The sequence below is a fragment of the Castor canadensis genome, chromosome 7 (genome assembly GCF_047511655.1).
Source record: "Castor canadensis chromosome 7, mCasCan1.hap1v2, whole genome shotgun sequence".
NCBI classification, from domain to species: domain Eukaryota; kingdom Metazoa; phylum Chordata; class Mammalia; order Rodentia; family Castoridae; genus Castor; species Castor canadensis.
This window is the reverse complement of record NC_133392.1, coordinates 145807979-145829867: the sequence shown is the minus strand read 5'-3', so window position 1 is coordinate 145829867 and position 21889 is coordinate 145807979. Positions and strand designations below refer to the sequence as shown.

General features: G+C 50.2%; 1 protein-coding gene across 2 annotated transcripts in view; it reads right to left on the bottom strand.

Moving 5' to 3' along the window:
• Window positions 1-12503, bottom strand: part of Asap3 (ArfGAP with SH3 domain, ankyrin repeat and PH domain 3) — a 39215-nt gene extending 26712 nt beyond the window's left edge. Inside the window, exon 1 of one of the 2 annotated variants that reach the window (XM_074081001.1) lies at window positions 12170-12503. In XM_074081001.1, coding sequence (XP_073937102.1) covers window positions 12170-12298 — 129 coding nt within the window. In that variant the 5' untranslated portion in view covers window positions 12299-12503. The remainder of the gene's footprint in view (window positions 1-12169) is intronic. The other variant, XM_074081003.1, reaches the window with a different exon arrangement.
• Window positions 12504-21889: the final 9386 nt, after the last annotated feature.

The window sequence follows — 21889 nt, the reverse complement described above, 5'->3', positions numbered from 1 at the left end:
AGGGCCGGTGAAGAGCTGTCCACTGGGGAACCTCAAATCGGCAAACCAACCCCTAGCTCCTCTGTGGGTAGAGAAGGGCACAGGGTAAAGTCTGTAACAGTGGCCCTGGCACAGCAGGGGCACACATGCCTAATGCCTGGGTGTCCTCTTGGCTCCATGCAAGTGCTGGGGATAGAGCATGCAGGCTCAGCCCCTGCCTCAAATGCCCACAGCCTGGGGTGGAGATGGAACACAGACGAGGACATCCTGGCTGATGCCGAGGAGGCCGAGGAAAACTGGGGGCAGGAGGGCAGCACCCAACCCATGGGGTGAAATGATGAGGGGACAGGGTGGAGCAAGCAGGGAAGGGGAAGATGACCCCAGAACAGAGGCACCCTGCAAGGTTCCCAGGGGCAGCACCCAAGATGCCCAGTGGGAGAACACACTGCTAATGAAAGTGAACAGGAGTGCCTGCCCACCACTGTGCCAGACCCATTTTGTATTCTTCCATGTGATCCTGTCAGCAACTCTGGGAGGTTTTGCAAATGAGGAAACTGGAGCCCAGGAAGTTATGGCATGTGGCCAAGCTCACACAACTTGTAAGTGGTAGAACCTAAAGTCTAGCCCAGTCTGTTCCAGGACACACACCTATTTGCGTGTGTGTGTGTATTGGTAATGGGGTTTGAACTCAGGGCTTTGAACTCGCTAGGCAGGTGTTCTTGCTCTACTGCTTGAGCCACTCTGCCAGCCCTAGGACTATACTTTTAGCCAAACTTCAAGGCTTTAGCTATCCTACAAGTGATGGTGCTTCTGAGGTTCTGAACAAGAGGAGTGGCTAGACAAATTCTTATGCAGAAAATTGCACTCTGCAAGTCAGATGAAGTGGAACATGACTGTAATTTCAGCTACTCAGAAAGTGGAGATGAAAGGATCATGGTTCAAGGCCCTCTGTCAAAGAACGAGCGAGGTGTGGTGGTGGTGTGTGCCTGTAATCCCAGCTACTGGGGAGGTGGAGGTAGAAGATTGTGGTCAAAGACTGATCTGGGCAAAAGTGTGAGACTCCCAACTGAAAAAATAAGTAAAGCAAAAAGGACAAGGTGTGGGGAGCATGGCTCAGGTGGTAGAGTGCCTGCCTACTTAGCACAAATCCCAGTACTGCCAAAAAAGAAAGAGAGACAGAGACAGAGACAGAGGGAAGAAAGCAAAGAAGGGAGGGAGGGAGGAGAGAGGGAGAAAGGGAAGAAGAGAAGCGGGGGGAGCCAGGGAAGGATGGAGGAAGGAAGGAAGGGAGGGAGGGAGGGAGGGAGGGAGGAAGGAAGGAAGGAAGGAAGGAAAGAAAGTTAGTACTATTCTGGGGCTCAGCTGTAGCCCCACATCCAGGCAAGAGATAGTGAGTACAGCCTTGTCCTGGGGCCACTACTACAGGGTGACAGGAACACAGCTGGCCCTGCCCCTGGCCAGGAGCAGATCACTCAATAGGAAGGACTCAAATTCTAAGCTAGCTCCCAGAATGCGCCTGTTACTAACCTGAGTCCACCCATTGCCCCACTTACTGAGCACTCATTTTGGGGCTGGCACTCCCTCCCAACAGCCCTCTGTCCTCTGTACCTTACAGGGAGAAAGGAAGGCCAGGCTGGGGCAAGCTGGCAATTCGCTCAAGGTCATGGAGGAAGCTGGAGAAAGTGCAGAGCCCTCCCTGACTACCATGCTCCACTCTGGAAGCCAGGGTCATCTTTCTGAAAGAAGATGACCTTTCTACTGGCAAGTCTTCCAAGAAGATGAACGACTGTTGAGGGAATGAATGGTGCCCACTGAGTGCCCAGTTGTGCGACCACAAGCCCCAGACTGGGAGCTGGAGTGGGTAGGGAGCTGAAATTTCAACCTGTCTTGGCTATGGCCCCCCTCTGTGTGCATCTGACAAAGCACCTGCCCCCTCTGCACCTCAGTTTCCCCATCTGGACAATTTCAGATCTACATCCCACTCCAACTTACACTCTGGGATTCAGAGTTGGGGGTTTTTGATGCCATGCAGTTGCTCCAGCCTTGGCCAGCAGCAGGCACAGGAGTCCACAGGTACCCTCATCTGGGGAAGCCCCCATGTCCAGCACCTGAGCTGCCAGATGGGGAGAGTTGCGGGACACTAGAAAGAACAGGGTTCTTCTACCTGCCCTCTGTCTCTCCATGCAGAGGAGGCCCTGCCTGTCTGCCTGCCACAGCTCCGGTGTGGCCACACTGTCAGGCCTGGGAGCCAGGACTGGGGCCAGGATGGGGGGCCCAGCTCTACCCTGGCCCTGGAGGGATGACCTCATCTAGTCTCCTCCCCTCCCTGGGCCTCCTATTCTGTGTGGAATGAGGAGGCTCAGCAGAGACAGAGGAGGCTCCTGCTGGCTTTGTCATTTATTATTTCAGGATCCCTCAGCCTCTGGCTGTTTTCCTTCCTGCACTGTTGGAGCCCGTGTCTGCTGTGTGCCCTTGGTGGGGGGTCTCTGGAGACAGCCTGGGCACCTGTCCAGCATCCCCAGCTCAGCCCCACCACTGCCTCTTGCAAGGTGGTGGGAGGCAGAGAGGAAGAGGGGCTGCAGGAAGCCAGCCGCGCCCTCAGCTACACAGAGGCCTTGCAAACCCCAAGTTTCCTGGCTGGGATTTTCCTCAGGAGACTATTCGGCAGTGATGAGCTAAGAGAGCAAGAACTTCACTGGACCGATGGCTGAAGATTCCCGAAGATTCCCACCCGACCCTTGGCCACCAGCCCTGAATTCCTACCCAGCCCTGGGGAAGAGCCCCGCCTGCCTGCTGGACAGAGCAGCCAAGGGTCTGGTGCCTCCTGCCCTCTGTGCTCCTCTGGTGGCCAGGACAGACACCCCCCCAACACACACACCTCCTAGGCTTGTCCTCCATTGATAACCCCTTTGACACCAGCCACTAGAGCATTTGGCAATCTTGTGACTATGCCAAGTTCTGTCCAGTGCCAGGCCTCGGCTCATGTAGTGCTCACGTAGTGCTCACATTCTGCCTTCTGTCTATAAGAACTTCCTCTTTCAGCTTATAGTCACCCCCTCCCCACCACCACAGAAATCCCACCTGCCTTTATGCTACCGTGGACCTGTGTTCGTAGCCCTGTGTGCCACACCCATCTGACCTCGATGGGCAGGTACTGCCTCATTTGTCCTGGTTCCGCAGCACCCAGCCTAGGGCTCAGCCCAGAGGTGTCCACAAATGTGTGAAACAAACGAGTGGTTAAATAAATTAGTGACTATCACACACAGGAAAGGCAGTGCAGGGTAGGAACTCCAGCTTTCTGGTCACACTGATCTGAGTTCCACATTCGGGTTCCAGTACTTTGAGCGGTGTGACCTGAAGCAAGTGACTTAGCTTTTCTGAGCCTCCATTTGCCCCTCTGCTAAATGACATAATAACAGCACTGATCTCACAGACCTGAACTCGATCTGTCATTTAAGAGCCTGTCCCATGCACAGCTCACAGGAAGGACTCCATTGTAGCTATTCCTGGGCAGCAGGTGCCTTCTCTGTATTCCCAGGTTGCTCAGGGAAATCGCCTGGAGTACTTAAAAAAAGGATGCCAAAATCTCACTTGAGACCTGTGAAGTTGGCCCCTGGGGAGGGCAGGCATCAACAGTGAAGCAAGGCTCTGGGGCAAATTACCCAAATCCAAATTCTAGCTCTCAATTACTGCTAGTAGAGTTGCCAGATTTAGTAAAAGTAAATGGAGAACATGCAGTCAGATTTGAGTTTCAGACAATCAGTGAATAACTTTTTAGGTTAAGTGTGCCCCAGACACTGGGAGTGTACCCCATATGTGTTACATGGCAACCCTGCTATTAGGTTACTTCATCTGTGAATGACTAAGAAGTTTCCTGATATGGGAATCACTTGAGTTAATATATAGAAAATGCTTTTGATACTGCCTGATGTTTTGCTACTCTCATGGTAATCACTTTTAAAGCAACCCAGACAACATGGATGAACTTTGAAAACATTATACTAACTGAAAGAAACCAGACACAGAGGCCACATATAGTAGGAATCCATTTATGCAAAATATCCAGAAGAAGCAAATCCAGAGGCAGAAAGTCAGGGTGGGGTGGGAAGAGGGGAAGCCTATACTGAGTATAGCATTCCAGACTGGGGTGATGAATGTGTTCTGGAATTAGGCAGTGCTGATGACTGCACAACACAGTGAATACACCAGAGGTCACTTCATATGGTTTAAGATGGTGAATTTGATCTCGATTTTTAAAACAAATCTTCCTAAAAGTAACACAGGATCATAATGTACGTGCTCTCAGCAAATATTTGATGAAGAAGCAAGTAGACAGGAGAGGCAAGGCTGAGGGAAGACCGTGCCTCGTTCAGTCCTCTCCTCATTCCCAACACCTCCAAGTACAGAGAACTCTGCTTTGGTGCCAGGATTGCACTGTAGCGTCCTCACTCGCAGTAACTGTCTCATCTCTATTGCAGTGATCTTCCCTTTTCTCTGTGTGCCTCCTGACACACACACACTTTTAGGGGTAGTTACTAGTGTTTGAGCTCAGGGCTCACACTTGCCAGACAAGTCTTCTACCACTTGAGTCATGTCTGGCCCTTTCTGTTTTAGTTTGTTTTTCAGATAGGGTCTCTTGCTTTTGCCCGGGGCCAGCCTCAGACCATGATCCTCCTACCTCCACCTCCCAAGTAGCTGGGATTACAGCTGGGATTAACCCTCAGTGGGCAGGCAACCACTCACACTTTGCTTTCACCTTGCCTGCTCAGTCACCTAGGGAATTTCTGAGCAGTACACCTGTCCTCACTCCTGGGAGATTCTGACATTGTAGGGTCAGAGTAGAGCCTGAGGCATGTGAGATTCTTCAAAGCTTGGTCAAGGTCTAAAACCAGCCAAGTTAGCAAACTTTCAACAGCTGTTCCCAGCTAAGTCCCAAACCAAAGTGCCACCAGTGACCCCATGCAGGAAGGCTGACTCCGAATGTTCCCCAGGCCTGCCCTGGAGTCCGAGGAGCCCCTCACTGTGCCTCACTGTCCCATGGAAAGGTCTTTCTAGCAACATCTGCCTAAGAACTATATGATCAAATTGCCTCCGAGGACAGCTTTTTCCTCCTACCTAAAATTCTGTCACCAGTTTTACCTGTGTCACCACAGTGGCCAGAAATAGGTGACCATCAGGCAGAAAGTGAGTACTGAGGACTGAAAGCTGTGGATGAAGGGAGCCAAGGGGACAACCCTGAGAAGACTCCCAGCACTGTGCAGCAGCAGCTGAAACAGGAAGGGTTGGGCTCCACAGAGACCAGACCCTGAGTCACCACCCACACCTCTGTATCCCTTCTCCGCAGAGCTACTCATCTGCCTCTCCTCAAATCAGCCCAGGCTGACATGCAGGAGAAAAGGGCACTAGTCTGTTCTTAAGGTCACCACCGACCTCCCTGTTGCCAAAGCCTGGGCTCATGTCTCTGTCATTTTCTCATTTTGTCATGGGAGCCCCGCAGATGGGTATCACTCCATCCTCCAAACACTGCCCAGACTGGGGCTCCCTGGAGCTTGGGCCCTCCTCATTCCTCTCCCCAGGGGTCTTGTCCATTCCACTGCTGGGACGGATGCAAATGTGACTTGCAGATCCTTTACCGCCTCACACGCTGATAAAACACAGATTCCCAGATACCCCACAGGCTGTTGAACCTACTGTCAAGGACATTTGTCAGATGTGAGGGCGATCTGGCTACGACATATGTCACCCCATTGATTGCCAGGGTTGATTCAGCTGATCTGGCTGGCTAGGCGGGTGTCCCCTTCCTCCCTCACCGCCCCGTGTGCGTCCCTCCCAAAGCTGCACGCTCAGTCGAAGAGGACAACCACCCCCAATTGAGGAGGACCATTCTTCAGTCAAGGGTATATGAGTAGCTGCGCTCCCCTGCTAGAATCTCCAAACAAGCTCTCAGTCTGAACCTCCTTCCTGGGTCTGAAGAATTATGTGCTGCACAAGTCCTAGCTGACCATGCCATGTGTAAAAGCTGAAAAGACCAAATTCCTGCTTTCCCAGACTACTTGCTCAACCAATCAGAAGCCCTCGCTGCAGACTCTAAACCAGAAGCAGAGACAGTAGAAGATCCATTTTAGTGCTAGTGGCAACAGCAGTGATTGTGCCCAGTGCCCAGGACAGTGACACTATTAGCATGCAGCAGCAAGTGTCCTGCCACACTGGCTTGGTGGCATGACTTTTCTGAGATCCTGCCTGTTGCTCAATCCCAGTTCTTCAGCTCCTGTGAACATCTAGGAATTTCCCTTTCGGTGAGTTCTTCTGTTTAAAGCAGCCCAGGTGGTTGCTAGGGCTTTCAGTAAGGGACTAACACATCTACGGGTGCCACTCTCTGGGAGCGGGCCAGGTGGTTCTCATACAGATGTCCGTTCAGAACCATCTCAGCACAGGCAACTCTCACCTGGGCACTTCTAGCCCACTCTTCTGAGACCCAGACTCACGCATCCAGCTGCCTTTTGACCTGTCCACTTGGTTGTCTCAGGACCTATGGACGTACAAATGGAATCCCTGATCTTCCCCAAGGCTGTCACCTCCCAGAGTTTCCCTTCTCAGTACATGGCACCTTCCATAAGTACTGGGCTGGGGCTGTAGCCAGTGGTAGAGTGCTCACCTAGCATGCACTACGTCCTGGGGTAGAGTGCTCACCTAGCATGCACTACGTCCTGGGGTAGAGTGCTCACCTAGCATGCACTACGTCCTGGGCTCCATCCCCAGCTCCAAAGAAGGAAAAAGAAAGACATTTGGGAAACACTCTTAACCACTCCCCACATGTACCCCACCAAAGAAAGATTTACCACTTATAAAATCTTTCTGCAATCTGCTACTTCTCCTCCATCAACCATATCCCCATCCATACCACCATCATCTCCTCCTAAACAAGTGCCAGTCTCCATGGGTCTTCTCTTGTCCCCTCCAATCTAATCTCCACACATTGGCTGATATGACCTTTCTAAAATATAAATTGGATTATGTTACTTGCCTGTATAATAAAATCCAAACTTATGAGCAAGGCCTGAAAGCTTATATCTGTCCTATTCCTGTCCACCTCCCCAAACTCATCTGATGCCACTCTTCCATTTGCCCATCACTATCTTCTGCCCCTTTGATCTCCTTTCAGCACCACACATATTTCAGGGCCTCAGGGCCTTTGCATTAGCTGCTCCCTCCACCTGGTGCATTCCCACACCATTATTCTCTATGAATGGAACGCTCCTTTTCAGTTTTTTTCTTATAATTGTTATTCAACCAATATACTGCTACTATGGTGCTATGGTAAATACTAGGGGCCTGGGGCTGTGGCTCAAGGTAGAGTGTGTACTTAGCATGTCAAGGCCTTGGGTTCAATCCCCAGCCACACCATATACACAAACACACACACACAGGATACCACAGTGAGATTAGATTCTAGTCTCATGGAAGTAAAAACCTATCAAGGAATCGTATTTTAATAAAAGTAGATATAAAGTTTATGATTTGTGCTGCAAAGGAGGGAGAGATGGTGTTTTAGGGGAAAGCAAGCTGTAGTAAAAGTAGACAGGCCACGGCAGACCATGGTCTCCCGTGAGGTCCCTGTCCCGAGAGGTGACAGGGTGTGGACTAGGGGGGATTTAGAGAAGTAGCAGACTGCAGTGATGCCCAGAGGTAAAACTGATGGCCCCTGGAGAGGAAGGGTGTGCATGGAGGTGTGAGGCTCTGTCTGGTGCAACAGAATGGAGGAAGGGACCATTGCTGAGAAGGGAACCTGGAGATTAGCCAGGAGGGGGGTGGGGGGCTGGGGGAGTCATGAGCATGGTCTAAGTGAGTAGCTGGGCTGTGTGAGTCACCTAGAGAGAAAACTGAGGGGACAGATGAGATCCCCTGGAGAGGCAGGTCAGTGTGTGAAGAGATGAGGACCCAGGGCCAGGCCTCAAGAAGGCCTTGCTGAGGACAAAGAGCCTGCCTTACCACTTGCTTCCATGTGCAGTTCCTGCTCCTGCTGTATTTCTTGACCTGTTTCCTGTCTGATGGCTCCAGAAGAGCCTGGAAGCTCCAAGGACAGGGACTGCCTCTCTTTACTGAGCGATGTGCCTACCAGAGAGTCTGACACACAGACTCTGTGCCCACAGCAGGGCTGCCTCTTCCATTGCTTAGGCGACATGATTGGCTTTGTGGGCTTCCACTGCCCAGAAAAAAGTTCAAATGCTAGACTGGCATTCAAGGCCCTCTAAATCTTGTCACACCCTCTTAGCATTCCAACCCATCTCCACCTGAACTTTCCAAACTGGGGTTCACCTACATCTCACATATGTGTACACAATCTAAACAGGGAGGTGGACGATGGGTGGGCACAGTGCCGCTCCCTGGAGCTGAGACTGTGCCCACAGAAAGGTGTGAGAAGCCCCTCCTTCCATAAGCTAGGGGTCGTGACTATGTTTACCCTGCTTGAGTCCATTTCTCCCTGACCTCTGCTGATGAAACCAGGGGTGGAGACCTGCCTTCTGGAACCAATCCAGAGGCTGGGCTGGACTGTCAACCTCTGCCAGGAACTTGGAAGTGGGACACGAGACTGGCTTGGTTACCTTTGGACACTGGACCAGTAGGTCACATGACCATGGGGGCCCAGTCTGCGCTTTGGGGCCTGTGCAATGATGAAGAAGCAAAGCACTTAGCAGACATGGAGAGAGAAAGAGGCAGGCGAGGGAGCAGTGAGTGACCTCCTGGTCTCCTGCAGCCCTCCAGTCCCCGTGAGGTCAACCTGTACCCACTGAACTTCAATTCTACAAGGCAACTCTAAGTTCTTCAAAATAAACTTCCCTTCAATGGAACAAGCTTGAGAGGGTATAAATTTCTTGCAAAATCTCTATGATTGCATAATTTTTCCACTAAAACAAATATAAACATGTTCTGAAGCAAACTGTAAAATTCACAGGAATATTAAAATTGAAGAATGAAATCTTTTCTAAAATCACAAAGGAAAAGCTAAACTCAACTCTATCAAACTTTAAAGACATGATACTGATGTAGGTAAACATTGCCCCTCCCCTTCTCAGAGGACGTACAGGTTACAAGCATGTGTCTGTCCACAGCAATTACCTCTGGGAGAATTCAGGTCAAAATGGCTTACTGGAGCTGGGCACTGGTGTGGCTCACATCTGTAATTCTAGCTGCTTGGGGGCTCAGATCAGGAGGACTGAGGTTTGAGGCCAGCTTGGAGAAATAGTTCAGGAGACCACATCTTTAAAATAACCAGAGCAAAATGAACTGGAGATGTGGCTCAAGCAGTAGAGTGCCTGCTTTGCAAATGCAGGCCCTGAGTTCAACTTCCATGCTCAAACCTCCCACACACACAAAAAAATGACTTACTGGTATGCTTTTTTCCCACCAGTCTGTAAATTCACTCACTTGGGTTCTCCACCAAGTAAAGTTCATCCATCCTCACACCTGGAAGCACTACCTCCTCCAGGAAGCCCTCCTTGATTGCACTGGTCCTCACTGACTCACATCTTGCCTGCTCTGTTACCTTCTTATGGCACTGACTATATCTTTCTCTGGGCGCTCAGGGCAGACTCCTCACATTCCTACCCATCTCCCTAAGGTGGGCTGCACGCTCCCAACCAATCAGCAAACCAAAGCAGGACTTTTTTCCTTGGTGCATAGCACCGAGATGGCATGGAGAACTGCACAGACCACAGGAGTGGGACAGACCTGCCATGTGACACAGGGCAACTACCTTAACCAACCTGGGTCCATTCTCACCCATGCTATTAGGAATATGCATGGGATGATGGCAGTAAAGGGGCCCAGGATAGGAAAAAGGTGGATGAGGAATGATTACCTTAGTATCCCTCACTTTGCAGTGATTCATAATTAAAAATGAACACTTTAACGACCCAGTGAGGTAAGCAGGATGAAATCACTGAGGCTTAGAGAAGTTACGTATGGAGGACAGGCAGATGGACTTCGGGAGAAAGAGAACAGAACCAGGGGTTAGAGCACATGGGCAGAAATGGTAGTCCTCCCTTCCCCAGCTTTGGGAGCTTGAAGAGCCTCTTGCCCTCTCTGGACACATCAGTTTCCTCATCTTAAATGGGATTTTTCTCTCAACGGGCCCCTCAGGCTGGCCAGTCTATTTTCCTGTGATCTGCCCAGGGTCCTCCCTAGCACAGCTGCCAAAGGGGCTGCAAGTTCTAAGACAGGGTCCCAAGTTACTTCCAAGAAAGCAGCCTGAACCAGAAGACTTGATTTAAGAATCAGTTGCATTTTGGTTCAGCCACATGGAACTAAAACCAAGGAGTTACCAATGCCCAGAACTAGGGGAAATCAAAACATCAAACATAATAACAACATATAAATGCAAATGCAAAACCGAACAGGAAACCTCAGTAAAAAAAATCTAATCTCATCTTAACTTCTGGGGCACTGAAATGCCAAAGACAAGAGGTATGCCACAAGTCTTTCTGTTGCAAAAAATGAACCCTTGCATGTGCCCCAACCACAGATCTGAAGGTGATGGAGGCTGGGTTTTGTCTGTTCTGAACTGGGGCAAACCTGAGGCCTTCCAGGAATCCTGCAGGGCCCCCATCTTAGGGCCCTCCCCAACACAAAGTGCCTACACACACAAAGCCATGATGGTCCATGTACACCATAAACACACCTTTCTACCCACGATGAAGTGTTTACAGTGCTCTGATTTAAGGTTCTAACGAACCGCCTGGAGAGGAGGGTGAACAGTAAAGGCCCTAAAGACGCAGATGGCACTGAACTCTAAGGATGCCGATGGCGCTGAACTCTTCCGGGTCACCAAGACAACCCTCAGGAAGGTCTCCTGAGGACGAGGCTATGCAGCAGGGTTTCCCCACAGGCCACCCAGTAAACACCCACATTCATGGTGAGGCAGGGTTCAGGGTTGCTTCCGAGGAAGCAACCCTGCCTCACTAAAATAGGTATCCCTACTATGTGCAAAAGGAATGAAGCTCCCAGAGACTCAATCGCTGTCTAACGAGGTCTGTCAAATAACCTGATGGCAATCCCTCCGTTTATTAAGACACATGCTTTACACGCATTGCTTCATGTATACCATAACTCTGTGAGATAAACATCATCCCAATTTTAAAGATGACATACCAGGTCACCTGACTAAGCTCACCCAGCTGGCAATCGCAGAGCCAGGCTCTGAACACAGGTCTCCCTCCCCAACAGTCTCTTTTCAAAATTCTCTATCATCCTTACAAAAGGGAGCCCATTCCCCACTCAAAGATGGAGGGCTGCCTGGCAGGGGAGCCAGGGAGAAACTTTCTAAGACACTGGCTCCAAGAATTGTAACAACAGGGCGTTGTATCTACCACACAGTAGGTGCTGGACACACTTATTTTGAAGGGCGGAAGGCTAGAAGGCTGCTGAGGTTCAAAACACCACCCCAACTCAGGGCATCCTCTGCTGGCCCAAAGCCACAGGGTGTCTGCCCCAGAATATTCCCTGCAAGAGGAGCTGGGGAAAGCCGCAGCGAGTTCAGAGAAGAGGAATGAACGCCAGTGAACATGGGAATGGGGTGGGGCAGCCTGCAAGGGCGAAAGAAAAGGCCTGGGACGCTTTGCCGGGAAAGACAAAGAGGAGAGGGGAGGGGAGAGGAGCCTATAAACTTGCCAACAGCCTGGCCAAGGTGAACCCCGGCTCCTGGCGCCTTCCCATTCGCATTCATTCCACCAGGCGAGCCAAGTCTCAGAACCAGCGGCAAGGGGGAGGGGGCCTCCCTGCAGCCCGGGAGAAGTGACTTCACGACTGAGCCTGCTTCTCAGGAGGGGGGTGACGTGAGGGAGGGGGCACACTTGTGGGGTTCCGAAGACGAAAACACAAACAGAGCTTTAAGTCGTTGAACAAACACACATGTGACAGGGCAGGTCGCCCAGAGCATTTGGGGGATGTGCCCCGACATGTGGAGTCTGTCACCGGGGTGACCTCGAGGCCCCCCACAAATAGTGCCTGGGGGCCCTCCCTCGCCTTGACCGTAAAGTCGCAGATGTTTGAGATGCGCTCGGTTCCCACAGATGTAGGTAGGGGGCGAATGTCTGGGGAGCAACGAAGGGTCATCGTAGCTCCCGTCGCGCCTGCGAAGGTCAAAACCAGGCCCCATGCAAACCTGGACTCCCTCCCGCCTTGGTCCCCTCACCTCCTCCCGGGCCAGCGCCGCGCCCCGGCACCGAGGCATCTTGGCGGCGAAGGCGGCGGCCCCGGCCGGGGAGTTGAGGTCCTCCGCGGTGACGGCCAGGAACTCGGCGACACTGAGCTGCTCGGGCATGGCTGGAGCAGGACTAGGGTTCGGGGCTTGAGGAGCGGGGCGCGGGGGTCGCTGCGGGCACTGCGCTGCAACGCGCTGGGCCGGCCTCACCACCCGCAGTGGGTCCAGTCAGGGCCTCCGCACGCCCCGCCCCCGGGCCCGCCTCGCCCCGCCCCGACCTTAAGCCTCATGCTGCACCTTAGCGGGGAGAGACCAGCCCTGGCCCCTGTTTCCAGGGCCCCCTCCTAAGCCCCACCTCCAAGAGTTCCAAATCCCGGAGAGCTCCGCCCCAGACTCCCTCACCAGGCCCCCTAAGCCCCACCCCCAAGAGTTCCAAATCCCGGAGAGCTCCGCCCCAGACTCCCTCACCAGGCCCCCTAAGCCCCACCCCCAAGAGTTCCAAACTCCGGAGAGCTCCGCCCCGACTCCCTTGACGAGCCCCCACCAAGCCCCGCCCCCAAGAGTTCCAAATCCCGGAGAGCTCAGCCCCAGACTCCCTCACCAGGCCCCCCTAAGCCCCGCCCCCAAGAGTTCCAAACTCCGGAGAGCTCCGCCCCGACTCCCTCGACAAGCCCCCACCAAGCCCCGCCCCCAAGAGTTCCAAATCCCGGAGAGCTCCGCCCCAGACTCCCTCTCCAGGTCCCCCTAAACCCCGCCCTCAAAAGGCCAAACTCCGAAGAGCTCCGCCCCCAACTTCCTAGCTGGGCCCCCCTCCTAAGCTCCACCTCCAAGAGTGCCAAACTCCGGAGAGCTCCGCCCCCCGACTCCCTCGCCGGGCCCCCTAAGCCCCGTCCCCAAGAGTTCCAAACCCCCGAAGAGCTCCGCCCCCGACCCCCTCGCCAACCTCCCTCTTTGGCCCCGCCCTCAAGGACTCCAAGCCCCGGACAGCCCCACCCAAGTACCCCTCCCTTAGAAACCCCCTTAGACTCAGCCCACAAGTCCTCCCAGCCTGTGAGGGCTCCTTCCCATCTCCCACCCCTGACGTAAATCCCGGCCCCGCCCCCAAGGCCGTACGGCCTCCAGCCCCGCCCCTGGCTCGCCGCCCCGCCCCGGCCTCCGTGGAAGCTCCGCCTGCCTCCCTCCCGGAGCTGCCGCCGCTCACTCCACTTTTCCTCCGGTTCCGCAGCCTCGTGAGCCTCCCTGTCTCCCACTCTGGTTGTCCCACCCCTGTGCTCCTCCTCAGTGTCTCTGGGATGTCTCTCCCTCTGTTGATTCGTGTCCAGGGCTCCGAGACTCGCGCCTCTGTCTCAAACCCTCCCACCGGATCTCCTCCCCCAGCCTCAGTCGCCACGCCTCCCAGGCTACACGCGCCCAGCTCTCAGTTCCACCTGCTACCGCGGGCCGTCTCCGGGTCTGTGACTCGGCACTACGGGCTACTTTGGGAAAATTACTTCTTCTTGTTGTTCTTTTTCTATTTTTTTCTTTCTTTTCTTTTTTTCCTCTCTCCTCTCTCTCATTTTGAGACAGGGTCTCTGTAGAAGACGAGGCTGCTGGCCTAGAACTCACAATCCTCTTGTCTCGGACTCCTGAGTGCTGAAATTCTACAGGTGTGCATCACCACACCCAGTGGAAAGTTTACTTCTTACCGGACCTGTTTCTCATCTGCAAAATGGGAAGCTTGAAACCCACGTGGTTGTGATGCTTCAGAAAAGAACCTGATATGTTCACGGACACCATAGGTGCCCTGTAACTCACTCCCCTTGCTCTGCCCTCCTCTCCCACCCACACCTTCACTTTTCCTGTGTTCCACTGATGCCTTTCACCCCTCAACCACCTTACCATTCCCTTGGATGGATGAAGGATGAGGTTCAGGACAGAAACCTCTTTACGTTTACATCTGGAGCCTGAGGACCTTTGGAAAAAGTTCTTCCAAAAATCAGGGAAGACCCTGGGGTGAAGAACATTGGCTTTGGAGTCAGACAGACTGAAATCTTAGGCTTGATTCTGTTGTTGCCCAGATGTGCAGTTGAATAAACTGCTCTGATTTTCAAGTGATCTATAGGTGGCCAGTATCATGTCATGTCCAAGACTACAGGATATCAAAATAGACCCCAGGGGGAGGTACATAAGCATCCCAGGTTTTCTTTTTTTTTTTTTTTTTCATTTTTGGTGGGACTGAGGTTTGAACACAGGGCTCTGAGTTTGTAAAGCAGGTCCTCTTCCACTTGAGCCACACCTCCAGTCCATTTTGCTCTGGTTATATTTTCGAGATGGGGTCTCAAGAGCTATTTGCCCTGGCTAGCTTTGAATCCTTTAGATCTCAGCCTCCCAAGTAACTAGGATTACAGGCAGGAGCCACCCATGCCCGGCTAGAATACCAGTTTTGATGTACCTAATGTGAATACTCCGAGTCAAAACTTTTTAAAGAGAAACTTACTTTGTTCTCTTTCTCCCTTCTCCCCTTTCTCTCTGCTGGAGATTGAACCCAGGACCTCACGCCTTGTGTTCTACCTCCAAGCTACACCCCCAGTCCCTACCTCTTCATTTCTGCAATCACTAAATACAGAGCCAGTAGTGACTGCTTAGACCATCATCCACTAGTGTCATTGGATTCCTGTGGTTGGTTTGGGTCATTGGCAAACTGCCATGTGTCAGGACAGTCCAGGGTATTGCTGGGATGGAGCAGTGGGGAGGTGAGAAATGAGGTCAGAGGGGCCCTGGGGAGGCACCTGTGCTGTGTGTGGCCACTGGGGATAAGGCAAGAGTTCAGGAGGTTCTTGGCAAAATCAAAGTCATTGGGGGCTTTAAGAAAAGTAACAATATAATCTAGAAATAAGCAGGAAGCAAGCAAGAGAGGCTGGAAGAACCACAGAAGGGAGTAGTGGTAGAGGCCTAGAAAGAAGTGGTCAAGGAGTCGAGGCTGATGCTTGCGCTCTGGTATTTTCATAAACTCCTTACGATCAGGCTCTTGTTCCACTAGCCAGTGAAATTACTCTGTCAAGGTCACCAGTGACCTCCATGTTGCTGAGCCCCATAGTCAGGGTTCAGTCCTCCTCCTGCTTCCTCATGCTCCTCCAGGCTGTATGCCTTTCACTTGACCTTCAGGATGCCACAGTTTTTATTTTATTCCTGGTCTTTTTTTGTTGGTTCTTCCTCTTCTTTCTGATGTCTTTCTTGTTTGTTTATTATTTTTGTTTTGTCTTGAGGCAGGATCTAGTTATATTTCCCACTCTGGCCTTGAACTCCTGGGCTCAAGCCATATATTGCCTCAACTTTCCAAGTAACTGGGATTATAGGTGCATACTACCACATCCTGCTTCATTCTGATTTCTTAATCCTGAAGACTTTAGTCCCTGGCCCTCTCTGTTCCGCTCTTTGAGCCTGATGACCTCTCTCAGCCCCATGGCTTCCTCCCTTCCACTCCCTTCCCTCCCCTCCCCCTAGTCCTTTCTTCCTTCCTTTTTTTCTTCCTTGGTGTTGGGGATCAAACCCAGGGCCTCATGAACGTTAGTCAAGTGGTCATTCCAGCTTTAAATACTATCCCCAAACTCAGAACTCCAGTGTAGACCCTCTCCCTTGAACTCTAGACTCCTGTATCCAGCTGCCTCCCTGACATTTCCTTTCCCTCCGTGTGGCTGCCATCCCCACCCTTCTGCTAGACCCTGGGTTCCATGATCCTCTGGCCTCAAATTCTGCAAAATATTTTCTACCCAACAATCCCATAAGAGCTAAACTCAGCCACTCTCCAGGGCCCATTGGTCTTTGTTTGCATATTCTCTGTTCAACCCACCACCAGTCTTAGAATCTCAGCTCTTAAATTCCCTACAGTGAGAGCTGGATAGTCCCAGGTTGGATCAAGTGCTCACAGGCCACCATGAAGCACAATTTCAGAGCTGTGAATTGTAGTCTATACATGGAGTCCCCTCGTGTTAGGCAATGCGCAGACTGCACAACTGGAAGGGTAGGTGAAGTAGCCCTGAGTGTCCACTAGGATGGGCCATGCCTCCTGTGATCTATGGAGGGTCCACTCACACCCACACCCACAGAGCACAGCTATGGAGACCTACCCTCGTGTACCCAATTCAATTTTCAAAAGAGTGTGTGGACTGATTAGATACTACAAAAGCCTGAAGTTGTCATCAGATTCCCAGTGGGTCTGTGCACTCATGAAAGGCTGGAACCTTCTAAAGAGATATTTGGTGAACATGTAAAAATACCCATGTTAAGCCAGATGCCAGCAGCTCACACCTATAATCCTAGCTACTGGGGAGGCTGAGATTAGGAAGTTCTCAAGATCCCCATCTCCACAATAACCAGAGCAAAATGGACTGGAGGAGTGGCTCTAGGGGTAGAGCACCTGCTTTGCAAGTGTGAAGCCCTGAGTTCAAAGTCCAGTCCCACCCAAAAAAAAAAAATCCATGTTAAATGAGTAGGTATGAAAATCATTCTGCACACCTGGGTGTACTATAGTTCCTAAGAAGTGGGCTTGAAGTGGGGTGGGTGTTCCAAGACATGAAATAATAATGAAAATGGTAACAGTTATCAAAGACTTACTCTGTGTAGTTTGTTTTCTAAACTCATTACATAAATAACTCACAGAATCTTCTCAGAGGTAGTTACTACTGTTATTATTATATTGTTATTATTCCTAATCTGCTTCATAGATTAGGAAACTAAGCCAGGAAACAGGAGAGAACTTGATATAGCTCAATGGTAGAGCCCTTGCCCAAAAACTTGCCCAAGATCACCAATGAACAACCAAGGAACCAGGAGACAAATGCAGGCAGGCTGGTTGTGAACCAGTGCCTGACGTCTGTGCTTTGAGCTACTAGGGCCTCGATTCAAATGGACACTAGCCAAGGTAGAACAGACAAGTCTGTCTTCCTCAGGTCTTCCTCACTAGAGAGAAAGGGAGGTCAACCAACCACTGCCCCTGTAACAGCCAGGAAAGACCTATGTCTGAAGCCCACCCAGGCAAGCTCAAATGGAGGCTCTCCCAGTTTAAAGTCTTTTCTTGAGTCTTGTAAATATGGACCTGGGCTTCAATCCTATTCATGCTCCTTGTTAGCTTGAGCAAGCCTCCGTTTCTCCATTTGGAAAGTGGAAGTAATAATGCCTGTCTTGGGGGATGCTATGAGGATGAAAGGAGAGTGTTCATTAAGTACACAATACTGTAAGCCCACGGAGAATGGGGACTGTGTTACTATTTGCCTTCAGGTGAAGAAAAGAAAATTCATTACAGATTGGGGTTTTGTTTGTTTGAAACAAGGTCTTGCTGTGTTGTCCAGACTGGCTTCAAACTCCTGGGTTTAAGAGGTCCTCCTGCCTCAGCCTCCTGAGTAGCTCGGATCATTACAGATTTCTGGAGACCTATCTCATAGTTCTGGAAGTCAGAAGTCTGAAATGGGTCTTACTGAACTAAAATCAAGATACTCCCTCTGAAGGCTCTAGGAAAGCGCTCCTTTCCTTTTCCAGCTTCTAGAAGCTGCCTGCATCTTTTGGCTTATGACCTCTTCCTCCATGTTCAAAGCCAGCAGCATAGCATCTTCAAACCTCCCTCTCTTCTCCTCTCCTCTCCCCTTCTCTCTCTGAGATAGGGTCTCCCATGTAACCCAGGCTGGCTCCAAACTCATGATCTTCCTGCTTTTGCCTCCTGAGTGCTGAGATTAAAGGAGTGAACCACCATGCCCGGCTCAATTCTTTTTCTGACTCTGATACTGATTCTTCTGTTTCTTTCACATGACAAGGTCCACTGATTAGCAACCTTAATTCCAGTCATAATCTTAATTTTCTCTTGCCATGTAACATACTATATTCACAAATTCTGGGGATTAGGATGTACCCATCTTTGGGGAGGGAAGCAAACCTCTTAGTAAAAGGCATGAAGCTCTGCCTCAATAATTCTCCTCTCCCTGAATGTTGCCTTCCAGCAGGTGCTCAAAAAACACTTGTGAATTGGCTTTAGGAGAAACTGTTGACCTGGACCCTGGAGAAAAATGCTGGTGAAATAAGAAGAGCTAAGATAGTCAAGCTGGGTACATCTGGGTCAGAGGGATGTGGCTCAGCTTCACACTGGTGAGCATTTTCCTTCTGTCCATCACAAGGGACAGCAGATCAGTTACATTCCTTATCCAACAAAAACTTCCCTAGCCTCTCCGAGGAGATCACCTATTGCTAACTGCCAGGGCCACAGAGCTGAGGGAAGGCGCTGGTGCTGAAAGACCAGAGAAATAATGGGATCAGCTCAGCCTAGGGGCTGAGAGTACAGCTCTTGGTGGGGGTTTGGAGGCATTGCTTACTGGCTTTGGGGAACACATCACTTGGGAACCCTGTGTATTTGGACACCACTTGCAGGGTTCCCTGAGTTCACTACACACACACACACACACACACACCATGCTTCCCTTGCTCCTGAAGTCACGTCTTCTCACAACTTCTGTTTGAAGTCACAATCTTGAGGGCAATGGCAGGTGTCTTGCTCCTCATCATCTAGCATTGCACACACACAGAAAGTGTCTGAGATCAGAGTGGAGTGCCCCGTAATACCTGTGAGGAGGCAGGGCCACATGGTGGTCCAGTGCATGGGCCCTGAGTTTAGATGACCCAATTCCAGCTACATCCCATCACCAGGTCTAGGACTAGGGTGAGGGATGAGGGGCCTCCCTCACTTAACTTGGTCCTGCCCCTAGCTGTGGGACTTCAGACAAGTATATTCACCTCTCTGAGCCTCACTGAGGATAATAATACCTATCCTATAAGGTTTTTGAAAGGATTACATAGATCCTGGTCCTTAATGAAGTCTTCCCAAAGGGTAGCTTTTTCCCCAATTTCTGTACTTGGCAGAATGGCCACCAGAGGACAGTATTGTTCACACTGGGAGAATAACCTGCCTCCTCAGGGGCACACAAAGAGTTGACTGGGCAGATACTCGCAGGGTTGCCAGGGATATCTTTGATGGAGGAACCATATATGTGACTCATTTACATATCCATTGGGCAACAGACAGCCTGGACATCTGCTGGTCATCTCTGCTGTGGTCACTTGAGGACAGGCACAAGTCTGGGAACCAATGAATAAGATTTACTGGCACACGCTAGTCTACATTGGAGTTTGTTTTTTGAGACAGAGTCTTGCTATGTAGCCCGAGCTGTCCTCAAATTCACAATCCTCCTTCCTTGGCCTCCTGAGTGCTGGGACTACAGCCATGCATCACCACACCCAGCTTCTATATAAGGTTTGACGAGAGGTTAAGGATAGTGAGTCTTAGCCAGCACCAGTGGCTCACGCCTATAATCCTAACTACTTGGGAGGCTGAGATCAGGACTGTGGTTCCAGGTCAACCCAGGCAAAAAAGTTTGGGAGATCCTATCTCAACAGAAAAAAAGGTCATACCAGTGATGGGGGGAAGTCTAAAATAGGAGGACTGTGGTTTGGGCCATCCTAGGTAAAACTCGAGACCTTATCTCCAAAATAACTAGTGGAAAAAGGACTGGAGACATGACTGAAGCAGTATAGCACCTGCCTAACAAGCACGAAGCTGTGAGTTCAAATCCCAGTACTGCCAAAAAAAAAAAAAAGAGTAGAAAGTCTTTATAGATCTGCAGCGTGGAGTCCAGGTGACCTTGTGCACACTCCCTAACCTTTCTGAGTCTTTTCCTCCTGGTGAAGATAGGACCAATACCCAAATCCACAAAATCCCGCTTTGTAAAGTTTTCCTGGAAATTAGTGCTGTCATAGTTATGACATGATGTAAGGCCTGGTGTGTTGAAGAAATGAGTGAGGGCAGGAGCAAACGCCTCCCAAACCCACTGGCTTAAGCTCCTCAGGAGCAAGGTGCTTTCTTTTTTACCTGGTGTAATATCTGAGGCTTAGTGGGGGCATGGTTGTCTAGGGCAGTGGCTCTCAAAGTGGGGTGCTCCTAACCAGCACCCTGAGCCATCAGCTTGGAGTTCCTTAGAAATGCATATTTTTGGAGCTGTAGGCATGGCTCAAGTGGTAGAGCACCTGCCTAGAAAATGTGAGGCCCCGGGTCCACACCCCAGTAAGCACCAAAAAAGAAATGCCCATTTTCAGGTCTATCCCTGATCTATTGAATCAGAAACTCAGGAGATAGGGCCAGAGGACTCCAACACAAGAAAAAAAGAAAGGAAGGAAGGGAGGAAGAAATAGAATAAAGAGGAATCTGGGGATGGAGCCCAGCAACCTGTACTTCAAGGAGCCCTCCAGGCTCAAAGGTGTTTGTTTAAATGAACATGCAGGTCTGTAAACTGTGGTTTGCATTAGAATTGGCTGTAATCTCCATGAAGTCAGGAGTCACAGTTCTTCTAGCTGCTAGCCAATGCAGGCTAGAGTAAGTGCTCAAAAAATGACTGTGGAACAAATGCATGAAGATCTTGCTGGGTTCTCATATCTTAAAAGTTCCACGATTCAGTTTGATGTACCTATTCAGTGAGAATAGGTATTCTCACTCCCAGGATTGAAGGAAGGGTTATGAGGCAAACTGAAGTTCGGAACACACATAGCAGAAAAGCTTGGTCCCACTGCTGGGCCCTGGCAGAAACTCTTATTTAGAGCCCCAGGGAGGCCTGGTCTTCTAGCCCTGCTCTAAACCCAGAGCTTGTGGCATCTGGGGATTTCTGTTCCAGATGGGATACCTGTCAGGCCTTGGTCACCTATGAGAGGAGGAAGCAAACTCAAAGCAGGTGCACACCCGTACAACCATGATGAGGATCAGTGGTTATGACTCCATCCTGACACAGGACATATGCTCAATAAAGGCCTGATTTGAAAAAAAAATGACCCTTGTTCAAAAGAGCAAAGTAGTTGATTGGATAGGCTTTCGGCAGACATACATATTTTTTTCCCTTAGTTTGTAAGGCTATATTTTGTTTGTTAATTTTTGTTTAGGATTTGTGCTTCTCTGCTTAAAATAATTAATTAGTAATTTTCTTTTTTTGCATTGTCCTTGACTAATTGTACGGCTGTACTACACACCTAAAGTACAGAATTCAATGTTTTAAGATATGTCTAGTTGTGCAACCATCAGCAATATTAGAATAGGTTTATCATCTCCATAAGACCCTGTACCCACTTGCAGTTACCCCCTTGCTCCTTTCCCCACAGACTTAAACAACCACTAATCTGCTTTCTGTCTCTGAAGATTTGCCCATCCTGGACATTTCATGTGAATGAGTTTATATAATTTGTGTCTGGATTCTTTCACTTAGCTGATGTTTCAGATTCATCTATGCTGTAGTATGTATCAGTATGTCTTTTAATTGCTGAATGATAGTGCATTGTGTGGGTGTATTTTATTTATCCTTTTCATCAATCAATAATATTTGAGCTGTTTTACTTTTGTACTATGTCAAGTGATGTTGCTACAACCGTTTGTGTGGTATGTGTTTTCATGTGTTTCTAATTCCCCTAGTTAAATTCCTAGCAGTGGAATGACTGGGCTGTGTAGTGATTCTACCTGTAGCTTTTTGAGAAACTACCAAACTTCTTCCCAAAGTGGCTCACTGTTTTACAGTCCCACCGGCAGTGTATGTAGTTCACAATTCTCTACTCCTCCCTTCTCTATGTCTTTTTGATTACTTTAGGGTGCATTGTGGTATTTTGTAGTTTTGATTTGCATTTCCCTGATGGCTAATGACAATAAGAATCCTTTGG